Source organism: Oryx dammah, unplaced genomic scaffold (assembly GCF_014754425.2).
Source record: "Oryx dammah isolate SB20612 unplaced genomic scaffold, SCBI_Odam_1.1 HiC_scaffold_15, whole genome shotgun sequence".
NCBI classification, from domain to species: domain Eukaryota; kingdom Metazoa; phylum Chordata; class Mammalia; order Artiodactyla; family Bovidae; genus Oryx; species Oryx dammah.
In genome coordinates, this window is record NW_024070199.1 from 43,795,733 (window position 1) to 43,817,012 (window position 21,280).

The following is a 21,280-nucleotide window of genomic DNA, read 5'->3' on the forward strand; positions in this document are numbered from 1 at the left end:
CTGAAACCTCCAAAGTGGGAGAAGACGCTTAGAGCTATTCTTCATAACTAGTTTCCAGAGGCGGAGAGAAATGTTTTACCTCTGAAGTGCCTCATTTCTATCACTCCTGTATTCCCGAATATTCGCTGGGCACCTACTATGTGCCAGACACCGGGGTGGACGACATGGCTAGCCCGGACACCACAAGGGGCTGTCAGTTATGAAGATGGAGAGCTTAGAGTTTCCACGGGAATACAAAAACCCTCCTTCCCCTCCTTCTTACACCCAGATTGACTGACTGATGAGAAAAATTCAGGATGGAAAACTCACGAGTATTGCGCTAGGCAAGCTAAAAGAAAAAACAAAAAGGAATACACAAAAATAGTAGTTTTAGGAGGTGGCCTTACGGATGCCAACCTTCCCTCCCCCCACTTCTGTAATGCTGTCGTGCTACTTTTACAACTTTAAATAGCGTGGCACACGGCCACTTGGGAGGGCCCAAACCAAATCGGTTCAAGGACACAGTTCCTAGGGACGCCCCCGCCCCGCCCCGCCCCCGCCCCGCCCCCGCCCCGGCCCGCCTCTCTCACAGGCCCCGGTCCCGCCCCTGGACAGTCTCAGGCCCCGCCCCTAGCCTGACCCGCGCGCTCAGCCGCGGAGCAAAGAACCAATCACAGTCCGCTTCTACGTTCGGGCTCTTTTCGGCGTCTGCCCTTAGCCAAAATGGCGCCAGCTCGGAAGTTGCCGAAGTTCTAGAAGTTGCCGAAGCAGGTCCGGAAGCTGCCGAGCGAGTCCGGAAGTTGCCGAAAGAGAGCAGCGGGGAAGGAGGATGGCGGATATCATCGCAAGACTCCGGGAAGACGGGATCCAAAAGCGTGTGATACAGGAGGGCCGAGGAGCGCTCCCTGACTTTCAGGATGGAACCAAGGTTCGTGTCGACCCGCTTCCCCTTAATCCGTCGGTGGCGCTGTGCGCATGCGAGGCGGGAGGAGGCCTTAGGAGATAGATTGCGCATGCCCAGACAGCAGTGGTCGGTGCCCCTACTGCTCACATGCCGAGCTCGACGCTGATTGGCCTGGATTTAAGTAGAGCGTGAATTGCATGCGTGAGCTCCGCCCCCTGCCTTGGCCGAGTGGCTACATAGGTCAGGGAGGCCGTCAGTCATCAGTAAACATTTTGCGGGAGGTGAGAGGGTTGACCCCATTGCTTGCCCAGACCCAGCGCTGGAGAGGACCCCAGATGAGAAAGCTGGGCTCTGGGAGGAGCCCCTGGATTGCAAGGTTCAAGGTCTTCTATGGATGGAAGGGCCTTCTGAAAACGTAGACCAGCTCCTATTGCTTAGGTGGGAAAACTGAGGCCCTGGGACGCACAAACCCAGAGAACAGGTCAGGAGGTCGGGTCTACCAGAGGAGAACCCTTTTGACAGCTTTCCTACTGCTCTTCGTGGCATTGGGTCGGGACAGATAAGGGCTAAGAAATAAAGAGCCTCCCATCTTCCTCCTTTGAACATCCAGGCCCCTAGCTCCAGCCTCTTCCACCCCTCCCCACCCTAATAATGTACGTCTCCAGGCTTACCTCCTGCTCATGCAGTTCCTTCTTCTGGAGGGCCTTTCCCAGTTGCCACTTGTTTGTAGAGTAAGGGCTTCCTGGGGGCAGCCCCTGTGCCCAGCAGAGCAGTCACACAGGACGTGCATATTGAGCAAATGAGTAAAGATCCTGGCCCTGAAAATGAAGCGACACATCTTGATGACTAGAACAGCTGAACATTTAAGACATGCTGGGGACACCCAAAGTAAGAGCTACTGTGCTGACAAGAGCTGTGCAGAGATGGCGAGGGTGAAGCTCCTAGCCTGGCTCGCAGGAGTGCCCTGAGGCAGAGCTGCGTGCCCTGAGGCAGAGCTGCGTACCCCTAGTGATCAGTGATACATAGAGGGATGCTTCTGGAGATGAGGGAAGGAATGTGGATGAAGTTCCCCATGGGCTGGGGTGGGGGTAGGGGGGTGGTGGTGGCCTTGAAGAAGGTCTTGGCAAGGGAGATCTTGGATGGAACAGACACCAGTTGGAGAAAACAGCAAAAATAGTAATGATCTGTGAACAATGACACCGAAAGAATAGGGACAAATAAATTAAACAAAAATAAACAATCACCGGCATTGATTGAGGGTTCACAAGAGCATGGTGCTCAATGCTTCACAGGTTTATTTGCTTTCATTCTCATGCGGTAAGGTGGGTTACAAACTCCATTTTACTGATGCGGAAACGGAGTTCAGAGGGGTGGCTAGGGGTGGGAAAGAATGTGGGTTCCTCTAACCATATCCTGTGGAGGGTTCAGTCTCGAGACTTCTCTTCACTCACCCTGAGATGATCTCATCCAGGCTTGTGTCTTTTAAGAAACTCTGCACGCATGCCTGGACCACTCCCAAATGTCTGTGTCTAGCCTTCCCTCCCCCTTAAAGTTGATACCCAGTTCCCTACTCACTGTTTCCACCTGGATGTCTCATTGGCAACTTAACCTGCTCCCCTCGACCCTCTCATCTCAGGGTAGGGCCCCTCCAGCCTTTTGGTTGCTCAGGCCAAAAACCTCCCAGTCTCCATGCCTCCTCTCATACACCCCCCAGAAGATCCTCAAGATACACTCAGGGTATGACCATTTCTACACTCCCACGGTGGTCCAGGCCGCCTTCGTCTCTTCCCTGGGTTATTCCAGTAACGTCTTAACTCACCTCCTGCTTCTGTCTTCCCGGCTCTCCCACCTGTCTCATCCCCACGGCAGCAGAACCAGCATCAGATCATGTCCCTCCTCTGCTTGGAGCCAACTGGTGGCTTCCATTTCAGAGTGAAAAACCAAAGTCCTCACCACGGGCTTTAGGCTCTGTGGGGTCCCTCCCTGCTGACCTGATGACCCCATGAGGTACCACGCCTCCCCCTGGTTCAGTCTGCTGCTGCTGCTGCACTGGCCTTCTGCTTTGTGAACACACCACACACTGTCCCTCTGCAAGGCCTTTGCACCTGCTGTTCTTTGGCCAAGAAATTTCCCACCCCTTCCTACCTCAGCATCTGTCTGGCTTGCTTCTCTTGTACTCCCTTCAAGTCTCTGCTTTCTCTCTCTCTCTTTTTTTTGGAGGGGGGCGGGGCCACACAGTGCCGCTTGCAGGATCCTAGTTCCCTGACCAGGGATCAAACCTGAGCCCCAGTAGTGAAGCTGTCAGCTCCTAACCACTGAACTGCCAGGGAGTTCCTTCAATGACTCCAGCTCCCTGAGCCCGCTGTGCCTTACCCTGCTGTGTGTAGATGTCTGATCCATAGCACTTCGCTCCACCTCATAGAGCGCGTTTTGTTTGAGGCCCATCTCTTTCCTTTAGAAGTTCCCTGTGAGCTCCACGGGGGCAGGGGCTTTTGTCTGTTTTGTCAGCTGCCAGGCCTAGCACAGAGCTCAGGCATGTAGTCGTTGTTCAGTGGCTAAGTCATGTCCAACTCTTTGCGACCCCATGGACTGCAGCACGCCAGGCTTCCCTGTCCTTTACCATCTCCCGGAGCTTGTGCAAACTCATGTCCATTGAGTCGGTGATGCCATCCAACCATCTCGTCCTCTGTCAATATTTGTAGAAAGAATGACTAAAGCTAGACCCCTTGGGCTCTTGTCCCAGCCCATCCACCCACTCGTCACGTGACTTGGACCCCTTCCCTCCTGGGGGTGCGGTAAAGGTCAGGTGGTGACCCTTGGGTGAGCCACCTGCAGGCTGTGAGCTGGCCTTGTCCTTGTGGTTGTGGGAAGGCCGTGCCCTTGTCTGATCCCATTTGCGGCCCGCAGGCCACGTTCCATTACCGCACTCTGTGCAGTGACGAGGAGGGTGCCGTGCTGGACGACAGCCGGGTGCGCGGCAAGCCCATGGAGCTCATCATTGGCAAGAAGTTCAAGCTGCCCGTGTGGGAGACCATCGTGTGCACCATGCGGGAGGGGGAGATCGCCCAGTTCTGCTGCGATGTCAAGGTACCCCATGCCCCACGCCTGCCTGCGTCTGTCTGGCCACACCCGATTCCCATCCTCTGCCCTGGCCAGGCCACCACCGACTCCCTCCAGGGCACTGCACTGCCAGGACACTGGCCTCCTGGCCCCTAGTCTGCCTTTTCCTCTCCTTTAGCCAGACTGCAGCCAGAAACTGGCTCTCAAGTGCAATAACCGCTACAGCTCCTTGCTTCAATCCCCTCTGCTTCTGGTCACTGTCGAGCTGAAGCACAAGCCATAGATGCCCACGTGGCCCCTGCAGGGTCTCCCTCCCACTCACCTCCCTGTGTTCCCATCTCCTCCTTAGCCAACATCCTCCTTCCTACTTCAAACTAATTCCTGGGTCACCACCCCCAGGAAGCCTTCCCTGACTACTGGTGCTTGACTTGAACCCCTCCTCTGGGTTCTCCACCTCTCATACTCTGCATGGCCAGGATATGGTCCTTTGTCTGCATTTAGGCTACTTCAGGGCAGGGATTAGGCCTGTTTACCTTGAAAGTGCCTAGTGTGGGCCAGCCCAGAGCCAGGACTCAGAACATATCTGCTGACTGGATGAACATTAGCTGAGCAGTCGGCCCCGAGCAACAGGGTCAGTGAGAAGAGCTGGTTAGGCATGAGGATGGTCTGGCTTCCGCCATCCCAGCAAGTGTCCCTAGTGAAAGGTCAAAAGCTAGGTCCTTAGGACTTCCCTGGTGATCCAGTGGTTAGTACTCTGCACTTCCAATGCAGGGGGCGTGGGTTGGATCCCTGGTCGGGGAACTATGATCCTACATGCCACGTGGCCAAAAAGTAAAAAAATTAAAGTAGGCCAAGACTAAAAAAAATAAATAAATAAAATAAAAAAGCTAGGTCTCCAATGCCTGAGGGTCCCCTGTGAGGATTTTGAAGTTGCTGCCCTAATCCCAACTCAGAGATGGGCCCCAAAAGGGGTGGGGGTGGGGCCAGAGAGAAGAGATGCTGGGAACAGAGTATGGAAGGGCCCCCGGAATGATGAGGAGCCCAGCTTGTGGGCTGCAAGCCTGGGAGGAGGACAGGCAAGAGGTAAGAATTCCCCTGGGTTTGTCAGGTCTTGGGAGACAGCTTGGCAGTGGGAGTGCGTGTTTGTGTGTTGGTGGGGTGGGAAGCATGGGTGTTTGGCCTGAACGTGATGGAAGGCTGGGAGGCCGGAGGAGTCGGGAAGGAAAAGTCCTCCTGGGCCTCAGTGCCCTTTCTCAGATGGTGATGGGGCAAGGGGCGGGGCCTTTGAGCCCATGACCAGCCAGCACGTGCTGACAGAGCCCCCCTGCCCACTCACCCTCTGCAGCACGTGGTGCTGTACCCACTGGTGGCCAAGAGTCTACGCAACATCGCAGCCGGCAAGGACCCCCTGGAGGGCCAGCGGCACTGCTGTGGCATCGCCCAGATGCACGAGCACAACTCCCTGGGCCACGCCGACCTGGACGCCCTGCAGCAGAACCCCCAGCCTCTCATCTTCGACATCGAGATGCTGAAGGTGAGGGACCACCAGGCCAACCCCCTACCGCCCAGCTTCAGAGAGGGTGCCAGCTCTGCCCGCCTGCCCAGAGCTGGTGGCCTCCCTGACTGTTCAGGGGCTGGGGTGGGACAGGCATAAGGACACCTGGCAGTGCCCTCCCTCCTGGGGCCCCTCCCTGCTCCCTCAGGTCTCTGCCAAGACAGGGCTTTTCGCCATCTTGCTCACTGCTCTGTTTCTGGACCCCAGCACAGTGCTGGGCACACAGGAGATGCTGCACACGTTTGCTGAATGGTCAGTGGATGAAGAAGTGACTCTGCTTCTGGTACCCAGTGTCCCAGGCCCAGCCAGCCCAGGGGCTGACCCCGGGCCCTGACCTGGCCTCTACCCCGGCAGGTGGAGAACCCTGGCACGTACCAGCAGGACCCATGGGCAATGACGGATGAGGAGAAGGCAAAGGCAGTGCCGGTTATCCACCAGGAGGGCAACCGGTTGTACCGTGAGGGCCACGTGAAGGAGGCCGCTGCCAAGTACTACGATGCCATCGCCTGTCTCAAGAACCTTCAGATGAAGGTGCTGCCTGGAGGCTGCGGTGGGTGAGGGGAGGGGTCAGGAGGGCCCCAAGGGGCCCAGGTTTCAGCATCTTTTGCCCCCTGTCTCCACGCCCCCAGGAACAGCCTGGGTCCCCCGACTGGATCCAGCTAGATCAGCAGATCACCCCACTGCTGCTCAACTACTGTCAGTGCAAGCTGGTGGCTGAAGAGTATTACGAAGTGCTGGATCACTGTTCCTCCATCCTCAATAAGTATGATGGTGAGCACTGGGTGCTGGGTCACCAGGGCAGGGAGGCGGCCTCCTCCATCACCTCTGGGCCTTCAATATCACCCCCATTCTGAACTCCCATGGGAGCCTGACCCAGGAGCTCCCACCCAGTGGGGCCGTGGGCTGTGCTGTGCCAGTGAGATAGGAATGGGGCTTGGGGGTGGGGTTGGCATCCTCACGGCAGGAGGGCTCCGTCCACACCGGGCCCCTGGTGCCGGCAGTCAAGGTGGGGTGCTGGCTGGCCCCCCTTTCTCATGCCCTTGTGTGCTTGCCGCCCACTGGTGCCCCCTGCAGACAACGTCAAGGCCTACTTCAAGCGCGGCAAGGCCCATGCAGCGGTGTGGAACGCCCAGGAGGCCCAGGCTGACTTTGCCAAGGTGTTGCAGCTGGACCCAGCCCTGGCGCCTGTGGTGAGCCGTGAGCTGCGGGCCCTGGAGGCACGGATCCGCCAGAAGGACGAGGAGGACAAGGCCCGCTTCCGGGGCATCTTCACCCACTGATGGGGCCCCGCTGGCCCGGCCGCCCCGCCTGCTGCTGCCGCCGCTGCCGCCACCACCCCCCTACCTCCCCACACACACTATATAATGCTTCTCTGTATATAAAGGCCTTATTTATCTGTCTCTCTCTGGGCCTGCCGAGCTGATCCACTGGGAAAGCTGGGGTCATTGCCCCTCATTTCCTGGTACTTGGGTGGTTTGGGGAGGCAAACAATTGGGGTTCTAATCCCAGCTCCGTGTTCATCAGCTCTGAGATCTCTTTGGGCCTCCGTGTGCCTGACAGAGAAACGAGGATAGTCTCTGTCACAAGGGAAGTGTTTCTTGCTGGCCAGGGCCGAGGTGCCTGGGAGTCTTCAGTCTTAAGGGGGAGATGAAGCAACTGCAAGCCAGGAGGCTTAGTGCCCGGGTGAGGTGGGCTCCCAGCGCAGCCCTCCCCATCGCCCCCCTTCCCAACCCCCAGTCTCACAGTCTCAGCTCATGCAGGCAGTGGTTCCAGTGAGAAGCCAAGTCTGGGCCCCTGGGAACTGAAAGGCTGGCTCAGGTGGGCAGGGGAAGGAGAGTGGGGGAGGCTGGTTCTCCAGGTCCCAATCTTGGCCCCGCCCTCTGACTTGCTGCCTGACCCTGGGCACATCCCAGCTCCTCTTTGCCCTTCAGCATCTCTGTTGAACTAGAAACCATGAGCTGGGCTGCCCTGTGATGCCATGCTGGTGGGCAGTCAGGTGGAATGCAGGCGGTGTTTATTTCCTTGGAGTTACACACACTGGAAAAGCCTCTGGACCTTTGCTGCTCCCTCCTCCAGCCCCCAGGGCTGGGTCCCCCAGCATAAAAGGGAACTAAGCCTGAGGGCAAACAGATGCAGGCGGGGCCCAGCCTTCCACAGGCGGCCCCTGGGGCTCCACAAGTGTATGAATAAATAACCCAAGCCCAGCCACAGTTGGGGCCTCACTCTTCGCTGTCCAGCTTGAGGCTGATGCTCCGCGCCTTGCCCCGCGCCAGGGTGGTGGGTGGAGTACCTGGGCCCTCCCGTTCCACCTGGCTGGGGCCCCTCGAGCGGAGCAGCTGGCTCTGCTTCCGGAGGAAGTCCACAGGGGCAGCCCCACCATAGCTGCTCTTGGCCAGGGCGGCCCTTGAGGGTCCCGCGGTGGCATGAGGGTGGGAGCCGGCCTCCAGCTGGCCCAGGTGGGCCACGTAGCCATCGGACAGGAACTGCGGGCAGAGGTGGGCAGGGTGAGGGGATGGCTGGTCTCGGGCTCACACACTGCCCTCACTTGCCCTTCCCAGGCTCTGGGCAGTGCTGGCTGCAGTACCAGGCTGGCACAGCCTGACCCAAACCCCGCCGGGGAGCCTGCCCCTCTCTGGGCCTCGTCCTGAGTTTCCTCATCTGTAAAATGGGGTTTTGGAAGGAAGTAACAGCAGCTAACATTTAGCAGGCACTTGCTTTGTGCCCAGCCCAGCGCTCAGCTGACATGCAGTAAATCACGGGCTCTTCCTGACAGCTGCGGAGATCTGCGCAGGTTTATCCTTTCCATTTTACAGACAGGAAAGTGAGGCTCAGAAAGGTCAAGGCTTGTGCCCAGAACCATGCCAGCGTGGAACGAGCACCCAAGGTCTTGCTCATACTCCAGCTTGAGTTACCCATTCTGGCCTGTCTGGCAGCTTCCAGCTGCTCGTGACCTGCCCGATCCCAGGAGAAGCCCAAGTTCCCCGAAGCGGACCAGCCTGTTCACAGCCTCCCTCCTAGGTTCTTCTTAACACACGAGCGGTCCTCAGGGCCCAACCTCGGGCTCCCATGCTCCAACGGGCTCGCAGCGCCACCTTCACTCGGCCCTCACCTGACACTGCGCCTGCAGCTTCCGCACGGCGCGGCCCACGATGTAGGTCTGGCTGGGGGGCAGGCCCAGCGCCGCATACACGGCCACGTCTTTGGGGGACCCGTAGCCGGCCACGAAGCTCAGTTCCACCTGTGGCCGGAGAGGCCAATCAGCAGCCCCCGGGGGCGGGGCGGGGCGGGAGACAGAGGGTGGGGTCTGGTGGGCGATCAGCACCGAAGGGTTAGGGGCGGGGCCGCTTAGTCTCCACCACCAGGTCTGCCTGCGGGGGTGGGACCAGCCGGATCTCCCTAGTTGGCCCCAAAGACTCTAGAGACCCTTGCGGGGATGTGCAGTCTGTTAGGCTGGGAGCCGGGGCCATGTAGGTGGGAACAAATGGGCCTTCTCCCGGGGCAATCGCGGGGTTCGGGGGCTCTCCCCAGCCACCACACCTCCTGCACCAGGCTCTGGAGGAACATCGCCTTCTGGCGCAGCGGGTCGTGAGTGAGGCCATCGCAGAAGGAGACGACGCCGTGGGGGAAGTTGTGCTGCGACAGCCAGGCTACCACGCGGTGCTTCTGCATATCAGGACGGCCCGTCACGTACACGATCAGGTAGCCCGCGTCCTGCCAGTGCCTGCAGGGAGGGGCGGCGGTCAGCTCCGCGAGCCAGGGGTGGGGACCAGTCCTTACAGCGAGCCGGGGAAGGGAAGGGGCAGCCGCTCCTACCTGACCACGTCCACGGCGCCGGCGCGCACCTTGGGGTCGCTGCCCATGATGGACACACTGGCGGTGAAGGAGCCGTCGATACTGAAGACCACGGCCTCAGTGCCGCGGGCCACCACCGTTAGGCAGCATTCGGCGTAGGTGTGGTCGCCCCTACGGCCGGGGCGGGGGTGGGGAGGGTTGCTATGTGAGCGGCGTGGGGGCGGAGCCCACGGGAGCCCCGCCCCGCAGAGGCCGGGCCCGCCCCGCGCTCACCTGACCACCATGCGCACCGGGTAAACGCCGACGCCCAGCGCACGCTCCAGGGGCACCGGGAAGGTGAGACGGCCCGAGCTGTTGGTGACCTCGGTGCCAAAGTGGATCCACTTCCCCGACAGCGGCTGCGTCATGATGTAGATGTCCACCTAGCAGGGAGAGACGGCCAGAGGGTCCCCCTGAGCGGAGCGGAGGGACGGGGGAGCCCTGAGCGGTGTGGAGCTGCGCGGAAGAGGGCTGAGGCGGGGGAAGGAGGACGGGGTTGGGGGCTCAACCTGGCAGGACCCGGAGCTGTCCAGGGAACAGGAGGTGGGACCGGGGAGCTCCCGCTTGGGGCCAGGTCAGCCCGAGGAAGGGGCTGGTCTGCCTGGGTCTGAGGCCTCTGTGTCCTAACCTTCTCTCCCGTGAGCGTGACCACATCCAAGGGTCCGTACATGAAGCGCCCGTTCAGCACCTGAGGGCGGCCCTCGCACACCACCGTGTCGCTCGCCCGGTGGTTGGAGGTGACGTTCTGGCGGGAGGAGACAGTGTGAGCCCGCGGCCAGGAGATGACAGGGAGGCGGGAAGAGCTGGTGAGGGGGACCCGCGCCCAGACGTGTGTGCGCGCTGCCTGGAGGAGGCGGGCCAGCTCGCTCCGAGAGAGGGGCGAGGCCCGATGAATGGGCGCTTCTGCTGACCCCGATCAGAGGTCCTGGGGGTCCTCTGTGCGGACTGCGGATCCAAGGGGCGGAGGCAATATAGACCAGGTGCAGAGGCTGAGAGGGGCGAGGCGAGCGCCAATCCGAGACCAGACTTGACGGAGGGGGCGGGGAAGAGGGAGGGGAGGAGACTTGGTGGTACCCGGGGGGCGGAGCCGAGGCAGGAGGAGGTGGGACCTGGGAGGGGCTTAGGGGCGGGGATCCCAGGGAGACTTGATGTCGCTAGCGGCAGGGCTGCAGCTGCTGCTGCTAAGTCGCTTCAGTCGTGTCCGACTCTGTGCGACCCCATAGACGGCAGCCCACCAGGCTCCCCCGTCCCTGGGATTCTCCAGGCGAGAACACTGGAGTGGGTTGCCATTTCCTTCTCCAATGCATGAAAGTGAACAGTGAAAGTGAAGTAGCTCAGTCGTGCCGACTCTTAGCGACCCCATGGGCTGCAGCCTACCAGGCTTCTCCGTCCATGGGATTTTCCAGGCACGTACCCGAATCTTGACTTGGGTGCGTTTGCGCTGCCACTTCTCCCTGGGGAAGGCCGGGCTGTAGATGGATGGCTCCTCGCACTCGGTCAGGTGTGGTCGCTCCTTCTCGATCACCTGCGCGGGATGGGCCCCAGCAAGGCCACATGAAGCGGGGGCGGGGAAGGGTCCCTGGGGCTGCCCTTCCCCCAGCTCCGGCTCCCTATCCTTGCCCACTTCGCCTCCCCTCCCCCCCGCCCCCTGCCGCATCCCTGGGCCCACCTGTCGCAGGATGAAGGCCACCACGTCGGCCGATTCCCAGTAGCTGGCGTGGAAGAGGTGGGGCAGCGTGACGGTGGGGAAGGCGGTGAGAGCCTCCGGGCAGTACAGCGAGTAGTCAATCCGCTTGGTCCCCCACCAGCGCTCCAGGACTGCTCGGCCGCCGTGGGCAGTGAGTCAGGGGTGGCCTCTCACCCCAGGCCCAACTGTCTGGCCTCTAGGGCTCTTCCCTCCCTCTCTTCCGCCAGCCCTGCTCTTTGCTGAGTCCAGAGTTGGGTGCTGGGGCCCTCTCCTTCCAGAGCAAAGGCTCTGGGGCAAGGGTGTTTCTGCTGGGCTTCAGTGGTGGAACAAGTATCCGCACCACCACTACCGCCCCCAACCCCCAGGTGGGGCAGCTGGCCGGACTTACTCTTAACCACCTCACTAGTGGTGCTGGGGGCAGTTGGCTGGGCTGGCGGGTCACTGCCCAACTCACTGCCCTTCCAGAAAGCACCACTGGCAGACGTGGGTGTTGAGGGCACCAACATCTCCAGCTCCTCCAGAAAGAGGCCTGAGTGGGTCTGCAGAGTATCGGCTGTGGGTGGAGGGCAGCCTCAGTGGTGGGCTGGGCCAGGCCATCCTCCCGTTTTCCCACTGGGGCTCCAGGACTGCTCCGCCCCACACCTCCCCCATCTCCGCTGCCAGCCTTCCCTAGTCAGGTCTTGGCTGAGGCTGAACTGCCCCAACATGTGGGTGGACACAAAGGGTAGGGGCATTCTCCCCTGTTAGCAGCATTCCTGCCAGAATGCCTGCCACCATCACCCCGATCCAGGCCCGCTCGTCTCATGGGGCCAGATGGGTACTCACTTACATGCATGTGTACACAACCCACACCAGGACGTGAACTCAAGTGTCCATGGAGACACAGTGCATCCCTAGACACGGATACAGCACCCCTGCACCCCCCGTCCCAGTGGCGAGTTGCTGCTTTCTATGTCACTGCCTCCCTTCTTTAGCCCAGTCACCACCACTGCCCCCAGCTTCTGGGCAGAGGGTCTTGGGGATCCAGACTGCCCAAGGGGCCAGGCGATGGCTCCTGGTCCTGGGAGTGGTGACCTGAGAGAGTACCAATGATTCGGGAACTGCCTCTTGGTTGGGGGAGGGGGGTCTATCTCCATCCCTCACTGTTGGGGCCCTTCTCCTCCTCTTCCCTGTATTTTGGTTGGGTGCGTACCCAGCAGCAGAGACGAGCCATCTCCCAGAGGGAACTTCTGGTAGCGGGGCACCGCCAGGGGAGCGATGGCCTGGAACTTGGGGGCCAGCAGGGGCTCAAGGCGGGAGGCACAGGGGTCGGCCGCGTGGAAGAGGTTGTAGATCTGCTCGCAGGCTGGCCGCATCTGGGCCACTGGTACCCAGAAGATAAAGGAGAGAGGGGGTTCAGCTGGGCATCCTTGGAGGTAGGGGTGGTGTGGAGCAACTCCCTGACCTGCTGGGTGACCCTGAAACAGCGCTTCCCAGACTGTACTCCCTGGGAGGTCCCCGGGGTCCTGCTTAAAAGTGAGACAGGTCTCTTGGCTAACAAGGGATCAGAGCCTTCGATTTGCTGATGCTCAGGATGAAGCGTTTCCTAGGCCTGTTGGACCCTGGGCATCTGGGCGTACGAGTTCCTCCTGGTGCATGCTGGGAAACGTGGCCTTGGCAAGTCCCTTCTTTCTGGGCCTCAGGTTCCCCCTCTCTAGCCAAGAAACTTAATTTTTACAGTGGGGAATGGCATAAATGCTCGAATTTCTGGTGAGAGGGAGAGGTTGGAAGAGCTAAGGGGAGGGGCAGATGGAGGAGGAGGCGTGCCCCCACCTGCACCGCAAGGGCTCACCCTCCAACGTGGGCATCACAGTTTTGCGCAGAGCCAGCACCAGGCCGAGCGGGGAGCCAAAGAGGAAGAAGCCGCAGACCTTGAAGTCAAGGCGGGCGGCACAGGGGGCACCGTCAGGAGCCTCAGAGGTGGCAGTGGGTGGGCAGGAGGCTGTGCTCGCCCGCCGGGGCTCCCCGGAGGAGGTGGCTGGGGGCGCCGCCTGTAGGCTGCGTGCAGAGGTGGCGGTCAGCGCTGCTGCCTCCGGAGCCCAGCACAAGCCCAGTGTGGGGTTGACGGGGTGGGAATGTCACCTGGTTTGAGAGCCCTCGGGCTCGGGACCAGCCATGTCACTGGGGGTGCGCTGGGTGGGCAGGGTAGAGGGTTCTGGGCTGGCCCGGCCCAGCCCCTCAGGCCCCTCTGCCAGGGGATCCCGCATTGGGCCCGCCTCAGGGGAGAGCAGCTCATTGTTCTAGAAGAAGCAGGAGACAGAAACATCCTTAGGGCTGGAGACAATCGATTTCTACTTATTTGGAAGTGAGGAAGGAGGAATGGGGGTTGGGCAGGGACTTAGAGCCAGTGAGCAGAGCCCCAGAGGGGATGGACAGAGGCAGCAGGGAACAGGCTGGAGAGAGGTCAGATTCCTGGGGCAGAGAACTAGAGCAGGGGAGTCTCCCCCGCCCCTCCTCCGGTGGAGGCGGGTCCAGCCACACTGACCATACTTCCACGGCGGCTGCTGCTCCGGCTCCCGGTGCCCACGCTGGCACTGTGGCAGAGTGCATCAAAGCCCAGGATTCCGCCGACGCCATCTCCGATCAGGACCACCTGGAGGAGAGGGCAACGCGGTCAGGAAGGGCTGCAGCAGGGGCAGGAGGGTAGGGGAGGCTCGGCCAGCAAGTTCCCCCTGGACAACCCCTAACCCCTGACCTGCCCGCAGAAGCCGGCACCCTCAGAGGAGCGCAGGAAGGCCGCATAGGCCTGGTTGGTGCGGGCGATGACTGTGGCCACTGCGCCCTGGTATCGGGATGATGAGGTGGCCAGCAGCGGCAAGGCAGCCAGGGGAATGTGGTCCTGGGAGCGGGACAGGCCGTCACCATCATGGCTGTAGGGGCTCAGGCTGCAGGAGGAGGGGCGGAATGGATGGGTGGGTGCCTCCAGGCCCGCCCCTGCCCCCTCTAAGTCCCCCTGACCTGTTGGCAAGTCCCAGCACCAGGGGGGCTTTGTGGGGACCACCAGTATCCCAGAGGGCTCTGTGATGGAGCCATAGACTAGAAACAGGCCAGCTGGGCGGGTGACTGGCCCAGGTGTCTAGCTTCCTGGCCTCTTCCCTCTCCACCCCCCCACCCCATGGGGGCCTCTCTGGTTCCAGGAACCTCCAGGTGGCTGTCCACACCTCGGGGACCCTGTGTGTCCATCCCCCCACCCCCGCTTCCACCCCCCCAGACCAGTACTTGGAGACGAGGGCATAGGCAGCCGCGCAGATGGGTGGGCAGGGCACCAGGCGCAGCGCCACGTGGCCCAGGGCCTCGGGAAAGTGGACTCGGGTGACGGCCTCGAAGGCGAGGCTCAGCGTCTGCACATCTGCCCGTTTGGAGTCGGCATCTCCCGGGCCCGAGTCCAGGATGCTGCCACCGTGCAGGACGAGGAAGAGGGCGTGGACCGCGCACGTCTCTGCCCCCAGCTCCCCGGCACTGTCTCCATCTGGGCCCTGCGGGGGGCATAGTGCGACGCCAGTGACGTCAGAGTGGTGGCTGGTGGGTGGCCAGGCAGAACTGAGGTGCAGGGTGGCTGGCCATACTCACTTCCGAGTCCCTGGGTGCCCTGGCCCCGTCCCCTGGGTCTTTGGTGCCCTCGGTTCCAGGGTCTATGGGAGGGGGAGAGCCAGGAAGAGAGACTGAGGGCTCTGTGGGGATGCCCTCCCCTGGCAGTTCAGATGCCCCCGCTTGCTGTCTGCCTGGGCACTCCCCTCTGCCCCCATCTCCCTTGGACCTGCCCCTCACCCAACTCCCCCAGGTCATTTCACACTTCTAGACCTTTGCACAGGCCAGCCAGTCCCTGCTGTTCCCAGAGATGCCTCTCCCCACAATGCCCGTTTGCCTGGAAGATTCCTTCTGATCCTGCCCTGTCCCATGTGCCTGTTTAAGTTGAAGTGAATTAAATTACTGTGCAAAATTCAGGTCCCCAGTCACACTCACCACATTTCAAGAACTTGAGAGTCACATGTGGCTAGTGACAAGAACCTTTCCATCATCTCAGAAAGTTCTTTTGGACAGAGCTGGTCTAATCCTTCAAAATCTGGTTTAGACCTCACCTCCTGCATGAAGACTTCCTGGCCTCCAAATGAATTCCTCCATTCTTCGTTCTATATCTTTTTACATTCCAACCATCCATCCATCCATCCATCCACCCATTATCCACTCATCATTCATCTGTGTATTTAAAGAGCACCCTTTCTGGGTTGCCATTCATCTTAGGACCCCATTACATTTAGGAATGAGTAGTTCTCTGAGTCCCCACCACTTAGGGGGTGCGGGTGGCCGGTAACGGGATAGGGGACCCTTACCTGGTGTCCCCTCAGCCTCCATGGGGGAGGCAAAGGCGTCGATGAAGTCATTGGAGTTCCACTTGGTCATCTCCTTGGGGAAGACCTCGTCACTGTCCGAGAAGCCTTCTGAAGGGACCAGGGACTGTGTCATGGGGCGGTAGGCGCTGCTCAGGGCCCCCCCGCCCCCGGCAGGGCTGGGGTGCTGACCGTGGGCATCAAAGAACTCCTCCTCGGAGCTGTTCTCAGAGTCCCGGGCGATGTTCTGCATGCGCCACTCAGACAAAGCCTGGGGAGACAGGCCCCCTGCAGGGCCACGTGGGCCTCAGCCTGGGCGTGCAGCCAAGGGCCGCGCTCCCCGACACCCCACCACCGGTCCCCATGCCCCAGCCTCACCCCCATGCTGGGACGAATGGGAGGAACGGGAGGATGAAGACCACTGCTTGCTGAAGCTGGCATCGGGCGAGGCGTCGGGGCCTGGGGGGGGCTCAGGCCCGTCGGGGGTGCCGGCGTGGCTTGCCCCGGCGCGGGCCTCGGAGCCCGGCTTCCCCGGGGGCTGGGCCTCGGGGCCCTCGCTGCCTGTGTTGCACTTGGACATGCGCTGTGCCAGCATGCGGGCAGTCTCCTCCTCCAGTGCCCGGATGTCAGCCATGCTCAGCTCTGTCCACTCGTCCTGCCAGCACCAGGCCTGTCGGTGGGCCCGCAGCATCACCCGGCGCAGACCTGTAGGTGCCCTACAGACATCAAAGCTGTGCCCTCCCCACCCCCAGTTTCCCTGCCCTGCATATCAAGCCCTTGAATTCCTTTGAATTCAGGTAATGGTTCCCTTGGGCACACCATTCACCCAGAGCTGCAAAGTAAGGAAGGCTGAGTGCAGTCCAGGAGATGGCAGTGGGAAGTGGGGCATTTTTCTTCCTGTCCTACCTACCTCCCTGCCCACAGCCTCTTTTATCCCTCCAGACACCCCAACTCTTAGCTCCGAGCTCACCCCGACACCCCAGGAAGCTGGGAGCAATGTTTGTTCTTGCTCTTTCAGCTGGCTTCCTGCTGACTTCATCAGAGGAGTCAACAATTAAGGCGTTAACAGTTAATGAAATTGTTGATGGTTAATGAAGGTGTTAATAGTTAATGGAAGTGTTGGCACTTAATGAAGCAAAAACACGATACCCATTCTGGGATATTTTCATCTTAAGCAGAGGAATAAAGTTAGAAACCTCAGTATCTAGGAAATAAAGTAATAATGATTGAATTATAAACTTCTAGAAGGAAATGCATTAGAATCTTAATAATGGTTATATGTGGGTGATTTTCCTTTTCTTTTTTTGGCTGTATCACATGGTGAAAGTGAAAGTGAAAGTCACTCAGTCGTGTCCGACTTTTTGTGACCCCATGGACTGTAGCCCATCAGGCTCCTCTGTCCATGGAATTCTCCAGGCAAGAATTCTGGAGTGGGTTGCCATTTCCTTCTTCAATGGTATGTGGGATCTTAGTTCCCTGATCAGGGATCACACCCACGCCTCCTGCATAGGAAGTGCAGAGTCTTAACCACTGGACCTCCAGGGAGGTCCCTAAACTTCTTATTTGTGCTTTTTGGACTTTTTCCAAATTTAGGATAAAGAGCCTGTATTACTACTCTCTGAGCTAAATTTCCTCATCTGGAATCATAATAGTCTTTACCCTGAGGGGTGTGGGGGGTGTGAAGGATATCTTGTATGGGAAGTGATTAGCAGAGGATTTGGCTCTTGTGATCAATATCAGCTTTTGCTATCAGGCCCAACCTTTTCCTCATTTACAAAAGGGACAATTAAGGAAGCAGCTCCCTGGAGGGGAGATTCCATGAGAGTCCCTGGCGGAGTAGATCCCAGGGCCCTGAGGGCCCCCATCCTTCTTCCTTTGGGGAGCCCAGCGTCAGACCTGGGAGGTGGGGCAGGGCTAAGCCACAGGAGTATGACCTAGGGCTTGCTGGAGACCAGAGCACAAGGATGGAACTCAGAGCTGGGGTGGGAGGGACTCTGACAGAACCCAGCTTCGGCCTGCACTCCACAGCGTGTTGCCAGTTACAGCTGGTGACCCTCCTGAGAGTCTCTAAGCCTCGCTTGACCCACAGAACATTGGCGTCTTAGAATTTTAATGGATAAGCAGCTGCATCTCTGAGTGAACCGGCATGAACCTCAGAGATCATGTTGCCAGCTTCTTGCCGTTCTGACTCTTCCCTGTACCTCAAGGCAGGCTTCCCCAACCCCAGCTAGGCTGCGCTGCTCCCCTCTGCCCCAGCACCCACTCTATCAAATGAAAAGGATGGCTTTATGTTTCTGTGTCCCTGGCAGACTGGGAGCATCCCTGGCTCAAACATGTGGCCTAGTGCATGCTAAGTGGAACCTCCCAGGACAGGGTGCTCACCGACATCGTGGATGAACTGCTCGATCTTGGCCTGCATGCCCCAGTAGCGGAACTCAACCTTGCACAGCTTGTAGGCACACATGAGGGGCCCGGTCTGGGCTGCTGTGCGCGCCCAGTCATCAGCCAGCGGTCCTCGGCCTGTTTTGGCCGAGCGGTACAGCCGGGGGTCCTCTTCTGCTTTGTACTCGCCTGGGGCCACAGCATCCCGCACGATATCGATGGTATCTAGGGGGTTCCGGCAGCCCTGAGCAACAGCAGCCCCCTCCAGCCCCTGCTACTCCTTCCCCACATTGGGATTGGGAGGGCAGCTTTTCACGCACAGAAAGCCGAGGCCAGGAACTGAGCCTGGGACTTGTCAGAGGCCACCTGTCCAGGTGGCAGGTGGCCTGAGAGGGGCTTTGGGGTCATCACTGGCTGTAGGTCTCACCCAAGATGCGCTGTCTCCGCTCAGCCCCACTCAGGTTGAAGACATTGGGCTGCTGCCCCCCATCGGGCAGGTAATAGGTCTCAATTTCAATGGAGAATTTCTCCACAAAGGGGCAGGTGTACCTGGGCAGAGGGCAGGGGTAAGGTCACTGCTGGGCCCTTCAGGGCCCTTCCCCTCCTGGCCCCTGACCTGCCCCACCCACTCACCGGGTTCGAGTGTAGGGATAAGCATTCCAGGATTCCTCCTCCACCTGCAGGGCGGCCTTGGGCAGCAGTGCCCGGAACCAGCCTGGGATGTGGGAGCCCACGTGGTATACCTTGTGCGTGTACTGTCCACTGCCGCCTGGCCCATCCGTGTAGGGCCGGTTGGCCAGGATCTCCACGCCACTGCCCTCGCCACTCGACTCCTCTCGGCTCTTTTTCTGCAGCCCAGGGCAAGAGGAGGATGGGCACCTCAGTCCTAACTCCGCTCCTGGGATGGGCTCCCCAGTTAGGCCTGGACCCCAGCACAGCTCTGAGGCCTGAGTCCCAGCCTTTCTAGCTCTCTGAAATCCCACCCTGCTCCCCTATAGCTACTGGGGTCAGGATTATAGCCTCTGACCAGTTCCCTCTGGGGTTTTGCAAGTGGGGACTTGTTCAGTCATTCAAGTATTTGCTGTCTGCTCTATTCTAGGCACTGTCTGGGCTTATATTCATTGGGATCTGGTGATGTACAGAGTAAAGACCCCTGCCTGCCCTTGTGGAACTGTACACTCCAGCGGAGGGAGACGCAGTAGACAGAAAACAGAAAAAAAGCATCTTAGAGGGTCCTAAGTGCTGCGGTAAAAAGAAAGCATAGACTAGGATTAGGTGGATAGTGTTGGGGGCTGCAGTTTTGATAGGATGGTCAGGAAAGGCCTCACCGAGAAGATAACATGACCATGATTTGAAGATGACCTGGGGGGAAAAGGAGGGTGCGGGGCAGATATGGGGTGGGTGGGGGGGTGTGTTTCAAGCAGAGAGAGAGCCGGTGTAAGCTCCTGAGGGGGACAAGCTGCATGCCCTGCAGGCAAGGGGCCAGGGTGGGCAGGCTGGAAGAATCAGGAGAGTAAAAGGGATCCCCGCCTTTCTAGGACCCCAATACCAGCTCCTGCCACACCCCTCCTAGTTGGAGAGCACTCAGATCCTGTCCTTATGTAGCTCAGGAGTTTGAACATGGCCCATCCAACCCTCTGAGGCCAGATCCCAGCCCTCTTGCCTGTTCAGATTCTGGTCCCACATTTCAGGGGACGCCTCTGGAATGGGCACCGGCCTCCTCCCCTCCCTGGGCACCTGCCGTGGCTCACGCTTCTCCACCCAAGCCTGACTCCTTACCTGCTTCCTCTCAGCCCAGATCTCACCCTCTGAGGTCCCTGCCTGCTCCTCTGACAGCCCTGAGCCTCAGCCCATCTCCCTGACCGTTGGGGGTGGCCAGGTTCCTTCACCCTCTGGGAAACCTCTCCTAGTCTTTCTCTACACCCTGGGACCCCTCCTCACTTTCTGTCCCCCACTCTTGTCTCCTCATGCGCTCCTCTCCCTACCCCCTGAGGATTACGGATTCTAAGGAGGATTAAAGGAGATCAGATAGGGGCTGAGCGTTCAGCAGGGGCTGGGCACTCAGGGTGGGGAGGCACCACCAGGCCCTTCTGTCCCTCTTCGCACGGTCCTTAACCACTCCACCCCTCCCCCACATCTGACTGGGGACGCGCTCTCTTCTGCTCTGGCCTGAGCCCTCCTAAGCCCCGGGGCTGGACTGGCAAGGGATTGAGCTGAGCCCGGCCCCTTATCCCAGGTGTGGCCTGCGCGCTCCTGCGGATACCCAACATGAAGCATGCCCCCATCCCCTCCTCGGCCTCCTACTTGCCACCGCCCTCACCTGGATCATGTAGAGCTGGGCCACCTGGTATTCGTCCAGGCTCATGGGCAGTAGGATGTGGTACTCCTTGATGAGCATCCTGAAAGCGCTCGGCCGGCCGCGCGCGGCCTCCGCGGCTCCTGGCGCAGGGCACCGCGCGGCCGTCAGTGCGGGGCGGTGGCGCGCGGCCCCGAGCCCTGCGCGCGGGCCGAGGGGCTCAGGCGCGGGGACCCCATGCCCGGGCTCGCCACAGGGCAGGCAGCGGCGAGCCCAGCTCTGCAGCCAGCGCCGCGGGGGGCCCGGAGTCGCCGCGAGGCTGAGCGCTGACCTCTTTTCCGCGCAGCCCCCGCCCCCCGCCCGCCCATCGCCATGGCAACCGCGCGCTGACGCGGGCCCCCAGGAGCCGCGGGAGGTGGCCGGCGGGCTGGCGGGCCAGCCTCGCCTCTCCGGCCGCGGCGGCGTCCTAAGCCCCTCGGAACAGCATCCTTTGGGGACCCGCCCCTGGGAACCCCGGGGCCCCTCCTTCCGGGCCGCCTTCCACCACCGGCCCCTCGGGGCCCGCCCCTTGCATCCCTTTCCCCGAGTCGGTCCGTGTCCCCACTCCTGGACGTCCACTTAGAACCTTGTCCCCCGCGTGTCTCTCCGCGGAGCAGCCCCGGGCACCCCCCTCCCCCCGCACCCGAAACTACCTTCAAAGACTAGATAACACCTCCGCCCCGAGACCTGTCTTCCCCACCCTGGCGGGCAGCCCAGTCCCCAACTCCCCCTTCCCCGCATCGTTCCTGGACCCCCGGCACTCGTCTATGCAGCTGCCTCATCCTCCTTCTCCAGGGCTGACCACTCTTCAGGCTCAGGCTAGAAGTACCCTACGGGCCCCCGCCCTGCAAGCCCTGCTCCGTCCACCTGCGCCCCGACTTCGCTGCCGCCGTACCCCCACCTCGCACCTACTGAGCAAGCGAGAGGCCCCGTTGCCTCCACTTCCCTCTGCTCCCCGGTGTCCCCGTCCCCCGCCGTGCTCTCGATCGGCCCGCCCGCCAACGTCCCGGCTCACCTCTAGTCTAGGGTGGACGCCCCTCACCCGGTACGGGCGGGGGCTGACGGGCCGCGGGTCGGAGCCCCGAGCGACCCCAGCCCCGGCGGCGGATTCCAGCAGTGGCCGGACCCTCTGGAGGCGCAGCGCGGGCCCATGGCCCCGACCTTCCTCCCGGTCTGCCCG

The 21,280-nt window shown here is 60.6% G+C and overlaps 2 protein-coding genes across 3 annotated transcripts; one reads left to right on the forward strand and one right to left on the reverse strand.

Annotated features, from left to right (window-relative positions):
- The first annotated feature begins 662 nt into the window (after positions 1-662).
- LOC120874781 (aryl hydrocarbon receptor interacting protein) lies at positions 663-7,708 on the forward strand. Of its 2 annotated transcripts, none has more exons than XM_040256458.1 (6): positions 663-907; positions 3,791-3,970; positions 5,289-5,477; positions 5,853-6,029; positions 6,128-6,269; positions 6,573-7,708. In XM_040256458.1, exons 1-6 carry the CDS (start codon positions 809-811, stop codon positions 6,776-6,778), a joined length of 993 nt encoding a protein of 330 aa, XP_040112392.1. In that variant the 5' UTR covers positions 663-808; the 3' UTR covers positions 6,779-7,708. The 2 variants fall into 2 exon arrangements, with proteins under 2 accessions (XP_040112392.1, XP_040112393.1); XM_040256459.1 differs by having other exon boundaries at positions 678-907; positions 6,128-6,261; positions 6,573-6,645.
- On the reverse strand, positions 7,494-21,280 carry PITPNM1 (phosphatidylinositol transfer protein membrane associated 1). Its single transcript, XM_040256457.1, has 24 exons — positions 21,116-21,280; positions 20,086-20,204; positions 18,399-18,613; positions 18,193-18,314; positions 17,766-17,990; positions 15,762-16,088; positions 15,576-15,671; positions 15,387-15,494; positions 14,626-14,687; positions 14,275-14,531; positions 13,751-13,940; positions 13,541-13,648; positions 13,138-13,295; positions 12,848-13,053; positions 12,209-12,379; positions 11,405-11,569; positions 10,999-11,147; positions 10,744-10,854; positions 9,958-10,074; positions 9,564-9,712; positions 9,312-9,461; positions 9,036-9,219; positions 8,608-8,736; positions 7,494-7,981 (listed from the first exon to the last, which is right to left on the reverse strand). The coding sequence occupies exons 2-24, from the start codon at positions 20,161-20,163 to the stop codon at positions 7,718-7,720; spliced, it is 3,741 nt and encodes a 1,246-aa protein (XP_040112391.1). The 5' UTR covers positions 20,164-20,204; positions 21,116-21,280; the 3' UTR covers positions 7,494-7,717.